This window comes from Paroedura picta, chromosome 6 (genome assembly GCF_049243985.1).
Source record: "Paroedura picta isolate Pp20150507F chromosome 6, Ppicta_v3.0, whole genome shotgun sequence".
NCBI lineage: Eukaryota > Metazoa > Chordata > Lepidosauria > Squamata > Gekkonidae > Paroedura > Paroedura picta.
The window spans coordinates 1,133,482-1,153,119 of record NC_135374.1 but is presented as its reverse complement, the minus strand read 5'-3'; the positions used below and the strand labels follow the sequence as shown (position 1 = coordinate 1,153,119).

At 57.6% G+C, this 19,638-nt stretch overlaps 2 protein-coding genes across 5 annotated transcripts in view; both read right to left on the bottom strand.

The window, feature by feature from the left end:
- Positions 1–4,198: 4,198 nt before the first annotated feature.
- CHRNA10 (cholinergic receptor nicotinic alpha 10 subunit) lies at positions 4,199–12,417 on the bottom strand. The gene is made up of 5 exons (XM_077344152.1): positions 12,345–12,417; positions 8,218–8,363; positions 6,157–6,311; positions 5,059–5,591; positions 4,199–4,767 (listed from the first exon to the last, which is right to left on the bottom strand). Exons 1-5 carry the CDS (start codon positions 12,415–12,417, stop codon positions 4,199–4,201), a joined length of 1,476 nt encoding a protein of 491 aa, XP_077200267.1.
- A 3,655-nt stretch (positions 12,418–16,072) lies between these two features.
- The window catches only part of NUP98 (nucleoporin 98 and 96 precursor), a 54,883-nt gene continuing 51,317 nt past the window's right edge, over positions 16,073–19,638 (bottom strand). For all 4 annotated transcript variants that reach the window (XM_077341113.1, XM_077341112.1, XM_077341114.1 and 1 more), the window contains 4 exons: positions 19,183–19,424; positions 18,802–18,956; positions 17,720–17,831; positions 16,073–17,388 (listed from right to left, as the gene is read on the bottom strand). In XM_077341113.1, coding sequence (XP_077197228.1) covers positions 17,174–17,388; positions 17,720–17,831; positions 18,802–18,956; positions 19,183–19,424 — 724 coding nt within the window. In that variant the 3' untranslated portion in view covers positions 16,073–17,173. The remainder of the gene's footprint in view (positions 17,389–17,719; positions 17,832–18,801; positions 18,957–19,182; positions 19,425–19,638) is intronic.

Here is a 19,638-nt window from a genome sequence, read left to right as displayed (position 1 = left end):
TTCCCTGACTCCCCACCAAAGTTTAGAATCATTGGTCCATGGATCCCGAAGAGGGTGCCCCCATCCCTCCATTATATCCTATGGGACAGACTCTCCATAGGATATAATGGAGGGATGGGGACACCCTCTTCGGGAGCCCCTAGATGTGGACCTCTTGGACAAATCGTTCTGGAATTTGGAGGGGAGTCAGGGAAGAGCCTCCTGGAGACACCCTGAAGGTTTGGAGGCTCTACCTCAAACCCCAAACCCCCAGGCCCCGGGAAAGGCGGGAATGTCAAAATTACCATTATAGAATATGGAGGAAGGGGATTGGCTGCCTGGATTGAGTGGCAGGCGGAAAAGAGTCGTGTATAAGGCGCATTTCTCTCTTCCGCCATTTCCTGCAGCACACGTGGAGTGTAAGAAGTGTGAAATGGCAGCAGACAAGGTGAGATGTCAGAAAAGGTGAGGAATGGCTGGGAAGTGAGACAACATTTAACACTTTACAATTCAGCTGGCAAAATGCTATTTTTACTGATGTGTGGGAATGCCCTGTGTATATAAGCTGGGTTTTTTGGGGGTGGGGGTGAGGGGGAGTTTTGCCTCTTGGACTACCATGTTGAGATCTCAATAAAGCGCTGATTGAACTCCTTGGCTTCCTTTGAATGCACGGATTTAACACTAGCCAATCAGATTCACTGCTGATCTCCCCACACACTCCAAAATGGTGAAAAAGTGCAAACTTCAGAGGCCTGGGGTTTAAAATGACCTTTATAAACCCATAGAATTGGAATCCTGGAGGTCTGAAAAGGATGCTGAGAAGAAGCGACAGAAGCAGAACCCGATATCCCAAGGGCAGGATGTGGCCACAGAAAGACAAGTACTGTTTTCAGGACGATAATTAAACAGAATCACAGAATCATGGAAGGGGCCATAGAGGCCATCTAGTCCAACCCCCTGCTCAACACAGGATCAGCCCTAAGCATCCTAAAGCATCCAAGAAAAGTGTGTATCCAACCTTTGCTTGAAGACTGCCAGTGAGGGGGAGCTCACCACCTCCTTAGGCAGCCTATTCCACTGCTGAACTACTCTGACTGTGAAAACATTTTTCCTGATATCTAGCCTATATCGTTGTACTTGAAGTTTAAACCCATTACTGCGTGTCCTCTCCTCTGCAGCCAACAGAAACAGCATCCTGCCCTCCTCCAAGTGACAAACTTTCAGATACTTAAAGAGGACTATCATGTCCCCTCTCAACCTCCTTTTCTCCAGGCTGAACATTCCCAAGTCCCTCAACCTATCTTCATAGGGCTTGGTCCCTTGGCCCCAGATCATCTTCGTCGCTCTCCTCTGTACCCTTTCAATTTTATCTACGTCCTTCTTGAAGTGAGGCCTCCACCAGAACTGCACACAGTACTCCAGGTGTGGTCTGACCAGTGCCGTATACAATGGGACTATGACATCTTGTGATTTTGATGTGATGCCCCTGTTGATACAGCCCAAAATGGCATTTGCCTTTTTTACATCACACTGCCTGCTCATGTTTAGTTTACAGTCCACAAGTACCCCAAGGTCTCGTTCACACACAGTGCTACCTAGAAGCATATCCCCCATCCAGTAGGCATGCTTTTCATTTTTCTGACCCAGATGCAGAACTTTACACTTATCTTTCTTAAATTGCATCTTGTTCTCATTTGCCCATTTTTCCATTGTGTTCAGATCTCGTTGAACTCTGTCTCTATCTTCCGGAGTATTTGCCAGTCCTCCCAATTTGGTGTCATCTGCAAACCTGATGAGTAGTCCCTCCACCCCCTCATCTAGATCATTAATAAATATGTTAAAAAGTACCGGGCCGAGCACCGAGCCCTGAGGTACCCCGCTACTCACCTCCCTCCAGTCTGATGAAACACCATTGACAACAACTCTTTGAGTGCGGTTCTCTAACCAATTCCCTATCCACCTAACTATCTGAAAATCCAGATTGCAGTCCTTCAACTTATCCATCAGAACATCATGGGGAACCTTGTCAAAAGCTTCACTAAAATCGAAGTAAACAACATCAACCGAATTTCCCCGATCCAGCAAACCTGTCACTTGGTCAAAAAAGGAAACCAGGTTGGTCTGGCAGGACCTGTTGGAGAAAAATCCATGCTGACTTCCTTGGATCACCAAATTGTCCTCAAGATGTTTGCAGATCGCTCCCTTTAATATCTGCTCCATTATCTTCCCCACAACAAAGGTCAGACTAACTGGTCTGTAGTTTCCCGGGTCATCCTTCCTCCCTTTTTTGAAATATGTAGGCATGAAATTTGGTTAACAGCAGCACATCTGTCTGCAGCACTGGGTCAGATTATTAGTCAGGTCTGAAAGAAATAAATAGAATTCTATTTTCAATCTTTTCACGATTTTGCTCTGCTCTGGTTCGGCCTCACTGGGAGTCCTGGGTTCAGTTTTGGGCACCCCAGTTGAAGAGGGATGTGGACAAACTGGAGCATGTCCAGAGGAGGGCAACAAAGATGGTGAGGGGCTTGGAGACCAAGACATAGGAGGAAAGGTTGGGGGAGCTTGGTCTGTCTAGCCTGGAGAGGAGACGACTGAGAGGAGATCTGAGAACCATCTTCAAGTATTTAAAAGGCTGCCATATAGAGCAGGGGTCCCTAAACCCCAGGCCGTAGACTGGTGCTGGTCCATGGAACCTTCGGTACCAGGCCGCAGCAGGGGGGAGGGAGGCGCGGGCACCGGTGCTCCAGCGAGTGTACCTCCCTCCCCCCCCACCCGCGACACGGCACTCCCTGCCCTGGGAGCAATCGGCTGCTTCAATGGCTGAATCGCTCAAGCCTAGCCGCGGGCCTAGGCTTGAGCATATCGGCTGCTTCTGTGGCCAGTTACTCCTGGCACAGCGACTGCTGCACTGTGGGGGGGGGAGAGAGGGAGCAGCCGTGCCTACGCGTTTGCGCACGCTGGCATGCCAACACCTGCGCCTCCCCCCCTGCAGTGCAGGAATATCAGGGCTCTCTCAGCCTCACCCAACTCACAGGGTCTCTGTTGTGGTGAGAGGAAGGGAAGGCTGCTTTGAGACTCCTTCGAGTAGAGAAAAGCAGCATATAAGAGCCAACTCTTAGTGGGAAGGGGCCATGCAGGCCATCTAGTCCCACCACCTGCTCAGTGCAGGATCAGCCTCCAGCATCCAGGAGAAGGATCTCTCCAGCCGCTGCTTGAAGAGGGCCAGTGAGGGGGAGCTCCCCACCTCCTGAGGCAGCCCCTTCCACTGCTGAACTAGACTCCTAGAATCCTGGAGTGGGAAGGGGCCATGAAGGCCATCTAGTCCACCCCCTGCTCAGTGCAGGATCAGCCTCCAGCATCCAGGAGAAGGATCTGTCCAGCCGCTGCTTGAAGACCACCAGGGAGGGGGAGCTCCCCACCTCCTTAGGCAGCCCATCCCACTGCTGAACTACTTGTAGAAATTTTTTTCCTGATATCCAGTCGGTACTCTTTTACACATAGTTGAAACCCATTCCTTTGGATCCTCTCCTCTGCTGCCATCAGGAACCTTTTCCTGCCCTCCTCCAAGGGACAACCTTTCAGATTCTCTACAGAGCATCAGGTGGCATCACAGGAACCCCCCCCCTTTCTGCCCAGAAAGAAGAAATGGGCCTTGTTCAAAGGACCCATCTTCAAATACTCTGAACTCAGCTTCCAACACATCCTGTTCTCAACCTGTGCAAGTTCTGCCAATAACAGAAGCCTCCCCCCCCCCCCCCTTGGACCCTTCTGGCTCTGTGCTGGTTCACGTTTGTCTCCACAAAGACTAGAAACTGGGGACCATTTTTGTCCGGGAGAGGGGGCAGGGTGAATGATTGAGGGGGGGAGAGGTGGGGGGGGGGGTATTTTCAGGATGTGGAATGCAGTGCCGGATCCAGGCCTCTCGGTGTCCATAAGGGTCCTTTTGGGGGCAACAGGGACGCTCAGTCGCTGGTGCATCTCTCTGGGCAGCCATCAGAGGAGAAATCTCGCTTGGCTGGCAGAAGGCCCTGGCGGAAGCGGCCATGGGGGCACCATCGACTGCCAGCCCAGGACATGGTGCTGCCCCAGGACCCCCCGGGCTGAACCCCAGCCGTGCCGGAGACCCCAGCCCAGACTGCCCTGCCAGGGCCCCTGCCAAAGTGGCCCCTCCTGGGAGCGTCCTCCAGAGAGAGAGCGTCCTTCTCGGGGGCTCTTCTCAGGCGGCCTGGCCTATGATGAGGACACTCATGGTGAAGACCATGACGAAGAACACCCACATGAAGAAGCGGTCCATCACTTTGGCCACCTTCTTCCACTCCCCGGTCCGTTTCTGAGCCGCCTTCTGGTCCCGGAAGCAGTTGGCAATGAACTCCACATTCCTGAGGAGGCTGCCGTGGTGGCAAAGGCAGCAGCTCTTGGCACAGGTGCGGGGGCCACCCCGCCCCTCCCCCCCGCCCACCTCCAGGTCCATGTCCTCCGGGGGCAGCTCCGGCCCTTCCTCCGGACCAGGCGCCCCCTCGGCCGCGCCCTTGGCTTGCTCCTGTGGACCCCTGCCGTTGGCCGCCTGGGCCGGGGGGAGGCCGTCTGGGGGCTCTGGCCGGGGGCTCTGGCAGCTCTCCCCCACCTCGTAGACAAAGAAGATGCGGGCCATGTGGTGCAGGATGAGCCTCCTAGCCCAGCGGGGGAGGGGCTTGGCGCCCGGGCCACAGTGGTGGATGTTCATGATGAAGATGGTCAAGGCGGTGGACGCCGTGATGAGGGTCATGGTGGCGATGTAGTACTTGCCTGCGGAGAAGAGCAGAGGAGAGGCCTGGCAGATTTTGCCACGTCACAGCGGGGGCCGAGGGCCCTGCACGGCACAGCCAGCACCAACCACGTGTGAAGCAGCTGCCTTCTGAGTCCGGCCCTCGGTCAGCCAGGGCGGGTGACTGAGGGAGGCTCCCGAGGGTCTGTGGCAGAGAAAGGGTTGACCCACCCAAGCCCTGGATGTCAGAGACTATTTGGGTGCATCGCCTTGCCCTTTGAGCCTCCCAGTACAGGGAAGGGCGGGGAAGAGGGTCTCTGGGCAGGCCTTACCGATGAGGGGCACGTTCTCGGAGGGGGGCATGCTCTCGGCCACCAGCAGCTGGAAGACGGTCAGGGCCAGGAGGACGGTGACCCCCAGGGAGACCTTCTCTCCGGAGTCTGCCGGGAGGTAGAAGCCCAGCGGTGCGAGGAAGGAGATCATGATGCAGGGCAGGAGGAGGTTGAAGATGTAGAAGGAGGCCCGCCTCTGGAGCACCAGTGTGTAGGTCACGTCGGGGTAGGGCTCCGAGCAGCAGCCGTAGATGATGACGTTCCTCCGGGCGGGCATGCCCAGCACCTCCCACTCCACGTTCTCCACAAAGTCCGTCAGGTCCCCCGTGTCCTGCTTGTTCAGGAGGTCGATCTGGTTGCCGTTGTACGTCCAGGAGCCGAAGGTCAGGCGGCACCGCTGCCCGTCGAAGGGGAAGTAGGAGACGTCCACCTCGCAGGAGCTCTTGGTGATGGCCGGCGAGTCCCACATGATCTGCCCGTCGTGCCGGATGACCACGTTGGTCTCCATGGAGCCCGAAAACTGCTCATCTGCACTGGGGGGCAAGGAGGGAGCAGCATTAGGCCCTTCTGTGCTCTGTTTAGCTCTTCCTGCTAGCCCAAGGTCATATTGAGCTTTTCTAGCTTTTCTAACACTCCCCGTACGATTACTGGTGATTTATTTATACTCATCCTTGGTAATAAGGCCTTCCTTCTGTTTCTTAAATGACTCTTTTTATTCCTCAAATCTTTTGACAACTGCTTATGGAGCCAGCTTGGCTTCCTTAGGCTCCTTCCATCTTTTCTTCTCAAGGGAATTGTTTGAGCCTTCAGGATTTAGGGTGCTTAGGGCTGATCCTGCCCTGAGCAGGGGGTGGGACTAGATGGCCTTTGTAGCCCCTTCCCACTCTAGGATTCTATGGTTCTATGATTTCATTTTTAAGAAACTCCCAGCCTTCCAAGGAAGGCTCTGCGGAGGAAGGCCATGGCCAAGCCCCTCTGCCCCTCCCTTGCCCTGAGAGCCCCTTGCTGGGGAGGCCAGAGGTTAGCTGGGACTCAGTGGCACTTCACAGACATACAGGAAATTGGGCCGCAAACAGCCTCCCATCAAGGGAAACCTACTTGTTGTAGAGGACGATATCTGGCCTCCAGACATAGCTGCTCGGTATCCGGATGGTGTCGATGCCGTCGTAGGCCTCCTTGTCCCAGGCCAGGTAGGCGTCTACCCAGACCTGCCGGATCCACAGGTAAGTGGTCAGGATCTGGTTCCTCTCGTCCTGGAAGATGCAAGAGAGTCACTCAGAGAGGCATCCGGGAGCAACACTTGTCTCTGGAGGGGATCTCGGGATGCCAGCCTCCAGGTGGGCCCTGGGGATCCCCTGGAACTACAGCCCTCCCCAGACTGCAGGGGTGAGAAATGGGTGCTCTAGAGGGTGGCCTCGGGGGCATTGTACCCCAGTCCTCCCCAGGCCCCATCCTCACACCTCCAGGAGTTTCCCAACTGCCAGGGTCCCCCCCCCCACCCCACCCCCAGCAACCCCAGTGGGACCAGGGCGGCTGTCAAGAGCAAGTGGCACTTCAAGGCTTTTCAGCAGGCAGTCTTCTCGAAGGAGGGAGGACCTGACAGCCCCTGGGAGGGGGGGGGCTGGCCACCGGGTGATGCAGAGTGTTGGACCGGATGGGTCACTGGCCTGATCCAACCTATTTGCTCTTCTCTGCTGATGTCTGGGGACATGATGCTCTGTCTCCTTGGTGCTTGGGGGGGGGGGGGCACGATGGTTGGGCTCTGGAGTTCTGGCCCCATTCAGGGACATTCAGCTTCGTGTAGTGGGTAAGAACGGCAGCTTCTAACCTGGCGAGCCGGCTTTGATCCCCCCCCCCAACTCCAGAGAAAGGTGGAGGAATCCATGAAGTGAATAAATAGATGTCAGCTCTTAAGAAGTCCTACAGAAGAGGTCAACTTTCCCCTCGTTTCGGTGGCTGCAATGAGACCTTTCCCAGGCAGGAAGGGCAGTTGTGATAAAGGGAGGGCGGAAGAAGCCCCTGTTGGCCAAGCCTCACGGCAGCTCCCAGCCTGGGCCATACCGCTCTGGTCCTCCCCAGCCCAACATGGTCTCCCTCCTTCTCCTCTCCTTCATTTTGTCTTCACAACAATCCTGTGAGGCGGGTTAGGCTGAGCACGTGGGACTGGCTCAGGGTCACCCAGCGAGCTTCCCCAGCAGAACAGGCGTTCTCGGATCCTAGCCCAGGGGTGGCCACACTGTGGCTCTCCAGCGGTCCGTGGACTACAATTCCCATGAGCCCCTGCCAGCACGGGAAAGGCGTTGTCAGTCGCTTTGTGACTCCTTTGAGTAGTGAAAAGCAGGGTGCGATAAACCAGCCCTTCCGCTTCTCTTCTGATGCCTCGTGTGGGAGTGGAAAGGGGATTTCTGGCTCTCCTCCTCACTGCTTCCTGTCTTTCTCTGCCAGAGCTGTCCAGGAGGACCGGCTCCTGCGAGGCCCCTGCAGATTTAAGCCGCAGTCCTTCCAGACACGCTCGGGGGCCCACCCAGGTCCAAAGAACCAGACCCCCCCATATCGATCCTGGAAAGCGCAGACACTTGCGGATCGTGTCCTGTAGGCCAGCAAAATGAAGACTGCAGAAGACTGTGAAAAGAACCAGAATTGGTAGCTCCAGTCTCTGCCGTTCTTGGCGTGGGAAGGGGCCCCAGTCGGGACAAAGGCAGGGCTGCTCCCCACTCTGCCAAGGACTGCAGACCAGGCAAGACCTAACCTTCGCTCAGGGAGAAAGGCGCCTGGGGGTAGGGAATGTATTTACTTCAGCCTCTCCTTTGGCTGCAGAAGCCGGAGAGGGGAGAAGGGGGGACGAGTCCAGCCCAAGCAGCAGAGCCATCAGCAAGGCCCTGAGTTCAAGGCTGTGGCACAACGACCAAGCAAGCCTTTGTTCTGCCTCCGGGAATGAAGACCGTTCACTTCTGGCCTTGTTTCCCGGTTTCTAGACGACCAAGAGGCGCTCCCCTTTTCGCTTCTCCTTAGCAGCTTTTCCAGGAGTCCCCGTTTGACTGCAAGGGCCTGGCCAGGACTGGTCGGCCCCTCCGGGGATGTGGGGCAGCCCTTGGGAACGTCACAGCCTGCCTGTTCCCCCCGGTGCCCCACCCCACCCGACACCATGGGGAGCCTCACCATGTCGATGATCTGGGAAAGGGTGACCTGGAGCGTGACGTTGAGGGCCCGGTCCGTGTCTTCCACCGGCCGCAGAGCGCTGGAGTAGTTGGCAAACAAGTCTTTGAGCAGCTGGTGGGCAAACCGGCCCTGAGCCCCCGAGCAGCCTGGCGAGGAAAGAGCAGGGTCAGGAGAGACACGCGGCCGTGCAAAGAGCAGCGCATGGTGCGCCCCCGTTCCATCAGCCCAGCTCAGAAAAGAGCCCCTTCCCTGGATGGGGCTGATCTGGCCACCGGGATCCCTGCCACGGTGACATCAGGGCAAGACTGCTAGAAGGCACAGCACATGGGTCCCTCCCCAGACACCCCTTTGGGCATTCCAGCTGGGGCTGCTGCTGCTGGGCTGTCTCCAGAGGGAGCCTGCAGATGCCTCCCATTCCACAGCCTCTCCACCCGCCTGGCGTTGTGGTTAAGAGCGACAGCTTCTAACCTGGCGAGTCGGCCTCTTCGGAGGTCCTGCTCAGGGGAAGGCCTCAGCCTCTGTCCCCTGTGTGTGCGGCTGTGTGTGTGTGTATGTGACAAGCCCTCTTGTGACCCTCCTTCTACTCTCTGGCCAGAAGGGTGAGCAGAGAATCAAAAGTGCCTCTTAGCAAGGTCAGGGCACCTGTCCACACGGGCCTGAGCGAGGCGGATCAGTCCCATTGCTTTTGGCAATGAGGGGCAGGGTCCCCCTCTGGCCAGCCGGAGCTCTGGCGTCTCTCGGTTGGAGAAGTCTAGAACAAGGTGTGAGTCCAGGGGCACCTCGAATTTAGAGGCTCCCACATGCAGCCATGCTTCCTCGGAGACGTCCCAACGCTGCTTTCTGGGGTATGTTCTTATTTACTGCTTTGCTCTAAGGAAATATGAGCCTCTTGTGGAGCAGGGTGGTAAGGCAGCCGACATGCAGTCTGAAAGCTTTGCCCATGAGGTTGGGAGTTCGATCCCAGCAGCCGTCTCAAGGGTGACTCAGCCTTCCATCCTTCCGAGGTCGGTAAAATGAGTACCCAGCTTGCTGGGGGGTAAACGGTCATGACTGGGGAAGGCCCTGGCAAACCACCCCGTATGGAGTCTGCCATGAAAACGCTGGAGGGCGTCACCCCAAGGGTCAGACATGACCTGGTGCTTGCACAGGGGATACCTTTACCTTTCTAAAGGAAATAATTAAGTCCACTACTAGATACCACTCTAATGGCAGAAACTGAAGAGGAACTAAAGAGCCTGTTGATCCGGGTGAAGGAGGAGAGTGCAAAAGTTGGCTTGAAACTCAACATCAAGAAAACAAAGATCATGGCATCCGGCCCTCTCAATTCCTGGCAAATAGATGGGGAAGAAATGGAGATAGTGACAGATTTTATTTTCCTGGGCTCCAAGATCACTGCAGATGGGTACTGCAGCAAAGAAATTAAAAGACGCTTGCTCCTGGGGAGGAAAGCTATGGCAAATCTAGACAGCATCCTAAAAAGCAGAGACATCACCCTGCCAACAAAAGTGCATTTAGTCAAGGCTATGGTATTCCCAGTCGCAATGTATGGCTGCGAAAGTTGGACCATAAGGAAGGCCGAGCGTCAAAGAATTGAGGCTTTTGAACTCTGGTGCTGGAGAAGACTCTTGCGAGTCCCTTGGACTGCAAGGCGAACAAACCGGTCAGTCCTAGAGGAGATCAACCCTGACTGCTCTTTAGAAGGCCAGATCCTGAAGATGAAACTCAAATACTTTGGCCACCTCATGAGAAGGAAGGACTCCCTGGAGAAGAGCCTAATGCTGGGAGCGATCGAGGGCAAAAGAAGAAGGGGACGACAGAGAATGAGGTGGCTGGATGGAGTCACTGAAGCAGTAGGTGCAAACTTAAATGGACTCCGGGGAATGGTAGAGGACAGGAAGGCCTGGAGGATCATTGTCCATGGGGTCGCGATGGGTCGGACACGACTTCGCACATAACAACAACACTAGATACGAAAGAGGCAGTTTACATATTGGAATCAAACATGCCTTTCAAATAGGTCAGGTTTAAATTGTGCAGGTGATCCAAACCTCCCCACGACACCTCCGGAGAACGACCAAGGGAACCCCCCTCCGTGGTCAGTCCAGGTCAGTCTGTCCTCCTCTGACGGACAGGGGCCCTCGGGAGGAGAAAGCGTTGCCCACCAGGAGCCCCAAGGTTGCCAGCTCCAGGGCAGGAAACCACTTCAGCTTTGGGGGTGGAGTCTGGGCAGGACAGGGACCACCCCCGTGGGGCACCCGGCCACAGAGCCACCCCCCAAAGCAGCCCCTTTCTCCCTGTCCGCTGTAACGTGGTCAGAATGCCAGGACTACCTGGAGGCTGGAGAAAGCTGGCCACACAGTAAAAAGGAAATGAAAATGAGTCCCAGGGGAGGCAGGAAAACAGCAGTTAGCTGGCACGCTATTCAAGCATTCTGTTCTTAGTTCAAGAGAGTTTTCTTTTTATTATTTCCAGAAATTTAAGTTTCAGCAGTGGAAGGGGCTACCTGAGGAGGTGGGGAGCTCCCCCTCACTGGAAGTCTTCAAGCAAAGGTTGGATACACACTTTCCTTGGATGCTTTAGGATGCTTAGGGCTGATCCTGCGTTGAGCAGGGGGTTGGACTAGATGGCCTCCATGCCCCCTTCCCACTCTGGGATTCTAGGAGTCTAGTTCAGCAGTGGAAGGGGCTGCCTAAGGAGGTGGGGAGCTCCCCCTCACTGGCCGTCTTCAAGCAGCGGCTGGACAGATCCTTCTCCTGGATGCTGGAGGCTGATCCTGCACTGAGCAGGGGGTGGACTAGATGGCCTGCATGGCCCCTTCAGCTAATCCTGCATGGTGCAGGGGGTGGGATTAGATGACCACTTCCCACTCTAGATCTGATGCGATCTAAATCTGTGTCGTGTAATCCCTTGGAGGCCAATGAGATTTTTGGGGTATCAGAGTCAGAGCTCCTTTTGTCAGCTGCAGAGTTGGCAGCAGTGGGACCTGAACCCAGGCCCAGGGGACCATCGGCCGGGCCCCTCGGGCACTCCCCTATGTCCCCCACCCTTCAGGCTGCCAACCGCAGCAGGAGCGGCAGGATCCGTGCCTCCCACGGCCTGAAAGTTTAATGAGGGGTGTCCCCTTTCACTGGCAGGCGCTTCTATTGACGTCTTGCAAGGTTCGCTTACAGATCAAGACACGCCATTCCAATTACTCACCAGGTGCGTTTCCAAGGGACGGCCACTTTGCCCTGCCCGGCCGATTGAATTGCAATTTAGCTGATGGCTCCTGCCTGCCGTCCCGAAACACCGTCTCAGCGGCCAAGTTTCTGTGGCGCTTGGGGAGACCTCCCCGGCTCTCTCTCGCCTTTGAACACTGAAATCGGGAGCCGCAGAGGAGGGCCAGGGCCGGGGGGGGAGGGGGGCTTCCTCCTGCTGTCCTGAGTGGGAAACGGGACACGCACGGCAGCCCAAGGGCTCTCTCTAGTCAGCCCAGCAGCGGTTTTCCAAGGTCTGGGGGGGCCGGGTCTTTTTCCTGACGTGCAGCGTGGTCTTTCTGACCGGAGACGCTGCCTGGGATTGATCCTGGCATCTTCTGTGTGCAAAGCAGGTGCCCTTCCCCGGAGCCACAGCCCCTCCCCAAACATGAGCACACGTGGCACTGCCTGCTACCCTGTCAACTCTCCAAGGTCTCCAGCAGAAGCCTCCCCTCCTGCCTGGTCCTGGGACCTTCTGCAGGCCAAGCAGAGGCTCTGCCCCTGAGGCACGGCCCTCTTCCCGACCAGACAAGGATGCAGAGTCCGCTGCTTGGGGACTCGTTGGGCCGAGGTATTGCAGACCAGGAGGCTGCCAAGCTCCCTGCCGGATTTAGCCGCCATTCCCCGGCTGAGCTCTCATTGGCACATGAACAAGCGACCCCAGCGCAAGCGACGCCACACGGATCCCGTGGTGCTGGCAGGTGGCCCTCTGGGAGCCTGTGTCGGCGGCCACCACGGGGACCTCACAGCCTGCCCTGCCGGGGGGGGGGGGGGCCCACTGGGCTCACCTTGCTGCAGAAGGCAGCAGACCCCCAGGAAGAAGGGGCAGGACCCCCTGAGGCCCAGCAGCCCTCCGAGCTGCTCTCTAAGAGAAGGGGAAGGACTCCTTACCTGGCGCCCAGCAGATCAGCTCCAAGAAAGTCACCGAAAGCAGGAGAGTGCAGGTGAAGCACTCTGGAGGCATAGTTCACCCTCGGGGTGGGGCTGGGGCTGGGGCTGGCGCTGGGCTCTCCTGGCCACAGGAAGGCGGTCTGCTGCGCTGGGTCAGCCTCTGCCTGGAGGCACCATGCTGGCGAAGCAACGGCAGGCCGGCCCTCGGTGCCGCTGACCGAGCCCCCCCACGGCTCTGGGAGTCAGGGACGCCTGGCAGCAGGTCCAGCCGGGGTGTAACTCAGCCCGCCTCTTCTTCAGCAGCTGCTGCCAGATTCCCCTCACCTGGCCGCAGGTGGCTGGCGGGGAGAGCTGAAGGAGAGAGCGGCACGGAAAGGGCTGGAGGGGATCCAGGGCAGGCACAAGGGAAGGGGAAGGGGGAAGCTCCAAAAATACGTCTGCTGTGGCGCACTGCAAGGAAGACTCGGGACAAGCAGGCAGGCCGTGCTTGAATCGCCTCCACAAAGACGAGTGAGCAAATCCCCAGGGAGCCAGAGCAGGATGCGGAGCGGACAGGATCGGAATACGATGTGTTTCTTAGTTCCATCCCGGGGGAGTCAAACTGCGTCCCTCCAGAGGTCCATGGACTACAATTCCCATGAGCCCCTGCCAGCATTCGCCGCAGTTTGACTAGCCCTGGAGGGCCGCAGTTTGACTAGCCCTGCTCTGTACCCTCCTCCGTTCTGTGCTCTTCAGGACCACCCATGTGGCTAACACATTTTAAGTGCCCATTGCAACTTTGGGGTTGGGAAGCAAATTTCTTCAAGGCAAGACCGGCCAGGGATTCTGGTTTTATTGGGTGAGGTGGGGGGGGGCAACATCTGGGCATGAAACGGGGGTCACCGTGGGTGGGCAGGTAGTGGTGCGTTTCCTGCATTGTGCAGGGGGGGGTTTGGACTAGATGACCCTTCCCTCTCTAGGATTCTATATTAGCATCACACCTTAAAAACCATTGAAACCAAAAAGAAGAAAAAGAATTGGTTTTTTACACCCTGCTTTTCACTACCTGAAGGAGCCCCAAAGCGGATGACAATAGTCTTCCCTTCTTCTTCCCACAGCAGACACCCTGTGAGGCAGGTGGGGCTGAGAGAGCTCTGACAGAACTGCTCTGTGAAGGCAGCCCTAAGAGAGCTGCGACTGGCCCCTGGTCACCCGGCTGCCTGCATGTGGATGAGGAAGAGAAGGGGGGGGGGGAATCCAACTCAGCTGGTGCAGATTAAAGGCCACCGCTCTTAACCAGGAGGCCAGGCTGGCTCTCAACAAAAACACAATTGACACTGTTGGAAAAACGGTACAAAGACACAAGAAGAAGCATTAAATCGAGCACAGGAAGGAAGACTCTCCGAAGGGGAGCCTGACAAAGTAAACAAAGGAGTCTTCTTCACCTGCCGGTGGAAGAAACCACTGACGGGGCTGGAGAGTCTCTCAGGGGACCTGCACAGATTGGGTGCCACAACCAAGAAGGCTCTTTCTCAAGTGGCCCCTGTCTAGCTTCAGCTGGGGGGGGGCGGGGGCTTTGAAGCAGGGCCTCTGAAGATGGCCAGATGAGTGCTTGGGGGGCTCCGAAGGGAGCAGGTGGTCCTTCAGGTATGGGGGTTCCAAACCGCACAGGGCTCTGAAAGTCAAGACCAGCACCTTGAATGGGGCCGGGAAATCGATGGGGAGCCAGTACAGATGGGCCAAGATGGGGGGGGGGGGAGAGGAGGAGGAGGAGTGGGTTCTTATGCCCCCACTTTTCACTGCCCCAAGGAGACCCAAAGCAGCTTACGAACACTTGTCACCTCCTCTCCCCACAGCAGGCACCCTGTGAGGTAGGTGGAGCTGAGAGAGCTCTGACAGAGCTGCTCTGTGAGAACAGCTCTGACAGGACTATGACTGGCCCAGGGTCACCCAGTTGGCTGCATGCAGAGGAGGAGTGGGGATTAGGATGCTGATTAGGATGCTGTGCTCTTAACCACGCCGGCTCTTACCTGCTGGCCTCATTTGACAGGGCAAAGGAGTTAGTCCTGCAGACGGCTTTGGGGAGCTCTTGCAACCCCCAAAAGGAGGAGCAGCTGCAGCGGCAGCCAGGCCTGAGTGGAACCGACCGACTCACGCTTGCCTGCCGTGGTGCCCTGATTTGCGGGGCGAGAGAAAGGCTGCCTCGATCCCCCTCCCCAACAGCAGCTTCCCCAAATGCCTCCCGGATGGTGGAGCCGCAGGAGGGGGTCAATCCACCGCCTCCCTCGTGTAACGTGGAAACGCTCTTTGGGATCGCGGCCTTCCACGGTTCCTCGGCTGTGTGCTGCAAGGTCAGTATCCCCTCTTTGCGAGTTCACCTTTCATGCAGATGCATGCTGGCTCTTTCGGGTGGAGAGCTTTCTGCAGGCATCACCTTTGGGCTCCCCCCACTTACTTACTTTGAGCACGGGACCCCTGCGGGGTTAAGACCCACCAAGCCCTCCAACCCTGCCCTGCCCCCTCCTCACAGCAGGGGTCCTCCAGGCGCCCCCAAGCGTCACAGGAAGGCTGCCCCCGGCCACCAACCCTCAGCCATCGTGGTTAACAAACCAGGACTCAGCCACGAGCGCTGGCTTCGGCAGCTTTCACATTCGGTCTTGTTTGGTGTTGTGCTTAAGAGTGGCGGGCTCTGACCTGAAGAATTGGGCCCGATTCCCCACTCCTTCTCCTCCACATGCAGCCAGATGGTGACCAGTTCTCCCAGAGCCCTCTCAGCCCCTCCTCCCTCCCAGGCGATCGGGAGCAGCTCTGAGGGAATCAACACCAGCAATGCTTCTTCTCTGGCCTGTGGCTCTGGGCCTCATGCAATATCCCCGGACCCCTTGCAAGAGGGAATTCCTTTCTTCAAATGGGTGGATTTGTCCACTTTTGGAGCTGTCTGACCTCTTGGCTCCTCATGCGACACCAAACTCCATCCCTTAACCAAGGCCCAGGGACATTTTTTTTTGGGGGGGGGGGTTGCATTGCATTGCCTTGCCCCCTCCTGTGCCTCCAAGCACGAGGATTCGGAGGCCGAGAGGTTTCCCTAAAAGCAGCCGCAGATATCCTCCAGGAATTGGGGATTAGGTCCCTGGTCCAATCCCCTCTGGTTAAAAAGCACCAGGCAGGAGGGGATGAGAAAAATCTCAGCCCAAGACCCTGGAGAGCAGCTGCCAGTCTGAGCAAGAGGGACCTGGAGGGACCAAAAGGTCAGATTCAGTATAAGGAAGCTTTGTGTGTGTGTGTGTTTCTGTGTGTGATTGAACCCTAACCCTGTTCCGCAGACGGGGAAAACCAGCCTTGCCTCCTCTGGCCGGCAGCAGTGTTGCAGGGCCAAAGGGAGGGGTCTTTCCCACCCCCTCCTGCCTGGTGCTTCTGACTGGAGATGCTGCTGGGGATTCCCCCGGGGACCCAGCAGAGGCTCTGCCACTGGCCCCTCCCTTTACTCAGGCCAGCCTGCAGAGGTGACCAGCTGGACAGAAGAGCGCTTTCTTGGAAGCCTGCCACCGGAGGAGGGGAGCTGCACATATGCAGCTGTTGTTTCCCAAGGCAGAGGCACGTTCACATGCCGATGTGCTCCAGCGGCTTCCGTGTATTTCCGTGATGGGCGCCGGAGCGTTCGGGGATCTCCTCTGGTGAGGGGGTCCAGGGTGTTTCGTTTTTTAATTGGGGGAGGGGGGGGGGAGGGAAGAAGAGAGGCGATCAGGAAATGCTATAAACATTTTATTTATTTTTCTTAGAAAGTATTTCCAGAAAACAGACAAGAAAATAATCTGGATCATTTATTTATAGTTCTTAATAATAAAAACCTTTACATAAGCTTCATGCATCACCCACTTCTGCTGACACTCGACACACACGTACACACACGCACACACAGGCACACTCTCCAACTCCCCCCTGGCCGCCCCGGGCCACGCACCCAGCCCCGGACAGAGCGGGAAGGCTGCAGCCCCCGCCCTGGAGCTGCCCCCCTCGCTCAACGCAAAAGCAAATGGGAGGCTTCTCACCACCTCTTGACCGCCCCCCCCACACCCCACTGTTGCAAGGCGACTCCCCATCAGGAGACCGACCCTCCCCCCCGCCCCCCAAACAGAACACCAGCCAGGGAGCCTGTCCTGCCGCACACACAAGAGCTGCTGGCCTTTCCTGCCCTGGCCTCCTCAGGAAGGAAGGAACGAGGGCTCCGGCCCCCTCCTCCCAGCGGCCAAAGACACATGGAAAGGCCTCTGTGCCCACTGAGGGGAGGGCGTTGACCGAGGGACAGCCAGAGGAGGCTGTGTGTCCAGCTGAAGTTGGGCTCGTGGCACTCGGTGGAGAGCTATGGCTTGGACCAACTCCCCCTCAGGCAGGGCAGGGTGGAGACCCCTCCCTCCCTCCCTCCCTCCCTCCGATGCATCCCAGGCTCCCCCGGGGCCCCAAAGAAGCCCTCCACGGAAAGTGTGCCAAGAGGGCACCCGGCGGCTGGCTGCAGAGGCCCTGAGACGTCACAGGCCTGAGAAGCGCTCCTGCTTGGCTTCCGCTGCAGCAGAGGCTTTATTAGCACAAGGAGAAGCACACCGGGGGTGGGGGGGGGGTGAGAGGCTCAAAGACACCCCCTACCCCACCCTGCCGGATCTGTAGGCTCCAATTCTGGGAGGCGGCCCCACCGCAGTGGGGGGTGGTGGTGGGCGTGGTGGTGGTGGTGGTGGTGGGGGTGTAGAAAGAAGTCCCCGGTGGCAGGCGAGGGTGTGCGTTCGGCCCTGCCAGCCAGGGCCCTGAGTAGAAGTGAGGACCAGTCCCTGCCTGCCCACGCTGAGAGGCAGGCCGCCTCACTGGGCCACAGTCAATTCCCGCAGGTAGGACTGCGTGAGGCCGCGGAGCTCCTCCAAGGCGTAGTCCTCGGGCATGGGCAGCCGGCCGATGTGCGGGGCCAGCAAGCGCAAGGGCACTCTCTGGACAGCAGGGGTGGGGTCTGCGCCGGAGTCTGGAGGGTGCTGCAAGCTCAGCACCACGCGCAAGATGTTAGCAATGCTCTTGGCCATTTCTGGGAGGGGAGGGGAGACAGTGCAAAAAACCCGATGGTCAGTCACGCAACCAACATGCCTCTCCAACCCCAACCCCAACCCCAACCCCCCCCCCCCCCGACTGCAGGCAACACAACCAGCCCGCACTCTGGGCTGCGGCTGAGGAAGACCAAAGCACTTTGGAGTTGGGTCCGGTTTCTGTTTTGGCCGGCCCTTCTGGAGTTCCCCTGCAGCCTGTCCGCCCGGGCCTTGGGGGCCCCTGCCTTCCCTGCCCAGAGGCCTGTCCTGGCACCGCCAGGGCTTCTGTGCTGGCAAAGTCTCCCCCGGAATCGACTGGCCCCTCCCCCTTACCAGACTGAGCCAGCCGGTCCTTGGCGCTGTGGCAGGGGACCTGCTCTATCCGGGTGCAGAGGGACGTCACGCGGGTGTGCAGATCCTCCAGCTCATACCCGGAACAATCCAGCTGAAAACACGAAGGGGGGAGACATCACTCTTCTGGGGACGACCGCCCACCACTCCAGCTCCCTCTGGCCACCCCCAGGAGCCATCAGCACCGTGGACTGAGGCAGCTCCAAATGCCAGCCTATGAGCACACACACACACACACACACACACAGATTCTGCTGGGCGGTCTGAAGCAGCTGAATAGTCCGTGTCCAGGGGCACCCTGAAGGCCAAGGAGCCACTGGACTCAAACTCTGCTCTGCTGCTTCCAACTGCTTCCAACTAAAATGTTACTTTGGTCACATTCAAGAAGACAAGAGTCACAGGAAAAGGCAAGAATGTTAGGAAAAGCGGGAGGCAGCAGAAAAGGAGGAAGACCCAGCAGGGCATGGAGGGTCTCCGATCAAGGAAGCCACAAGGGCCTTCACAGAATAATAGAGTTGGAAGGGACCTTCTAGGATCATCCAAGTCCAACCCCCTGCACTATGCAGGACACTCACTGCTACCTGCCCACCCACAGTGACCACCATTTTCATGCCCAACACACATCATGTTCTTCCCACACACCAGAAATCTCCAGCATCCAGCCTGGCCTGGAGGGAATTCACCTCCCATCCCACAGTGGCCATCAGCAATGCCCTGGGCCTGTGATTTTGTCTGTCTTGATGGTGCTGCCGGACTCTGGCTCTACAGACAGACTCATGCAGCTGCCCATCTTGAACCGGCTCTGCGACTATCTAATCCCCCCCCCCCATACCAATTGCTAACTTCTGATTCGGCAACAGGAGAGAATTCATTTCTTGGCCACAAGGAATGGGGCAGTTCCCCATCTTTCCCCATTCCCTTTTCTGCAGCTGCTTGTGAGGCCTGTGTGTGGGGGGCCTGTGTGCAGCACATCTACATGCCCCCCCCCAACTGGCACACTGCCCAGGAGAAGGGTCCCCTGCGCACGCCTCTTCCCCGCCTGTCCTCTCGGCCCAGAGAGGTACCTGCTGGATCCTGCCGAGCATCTCAATGACTGTGATGTAGTCGAGGAAGACCAGCCCCTCCGTCTCCCAGTCCTGGATCAGCAGGCTGTGTTCCGGGGCTGCCATGTCTTCCAGGAAGCCCTTCAGGTAGGCATACTTCTCATTGATGATGGCGTCTGGAAGAGACGGGGGCAAGCTCCATGACTGCGCCTGGGGTCAGAGGCTCTTCACAAGGCAAGCCCCAGGGCTTCAAAGACAACGGACCAAGAGGAGAGCCATACCACAAATGGGACACCCACCCCCTACTCCTGCGGAAGGGCCTCCTGGCCCCGGAGCGTGACCAGACGCTATGCGCTATGCGAGAAGGCAGGAACCACACAGCACGCACCCTGCAGTCCTTACCTGCCGCCAAATGCCTGACCACCAGCCTGTGACACTGGTTCCAGTGCCCGGCTCTGGACAGGAAGAGGGCCTCCTTGTGCTTGTCCCCCTGCATGCGGGCCCTCACTGCCTTGGCTTCGTAAATCCACTCCGGCGGCACAAGCAGGCGCTCCATGAGGAAAGTCTCCTTGGCCCAGGAGTCCGGCGTCTCTGAGAGCGTGCAGTGACGGCTCAAGAGCTCTCGCACCCCCCTCTCACGGACGCTAGCGGGGACACACAGGGGGAAAAACAACCCGTCAGCCATGGGGCTGGATCTGAAGGGACCTTTGCGTCCCCAAAGCTCAGACCCTGAAGACCCAGGTGGTCTCTACGGCGCTCCAATCTAGCTCTTCCACAGACCGTCATCATGGCTGCCCACTGAAGCAACACGTCCACGGAGGGCGCTATTTGAGCCACGGGTGTTCTGATATAACTCCA

Coding starts and splice junctions, on each gene's coding strand:
- CHRNA10 (XM_077344152.1), bottom strand. CDS start 12,417: ATGCCTCCAGAGTGCTTCACCTGCACTCTCCTGCTTTCGGTGACTTTC. Junction 8,364..12,344: donor GCTGATCTGCTGGGCGCCAG/GTAAGGAGTCCT, acceptor TTTCCTCGCCAG/GCTGCTCGGGGGCTCAGGGC. Junction 6,312..8,217: donor TTTCCCAGATCATCGACATG/GTGAGGCTCCCC, acceptor TGCATCTTCCAG/GACGAGAGGAACCAGATCCT.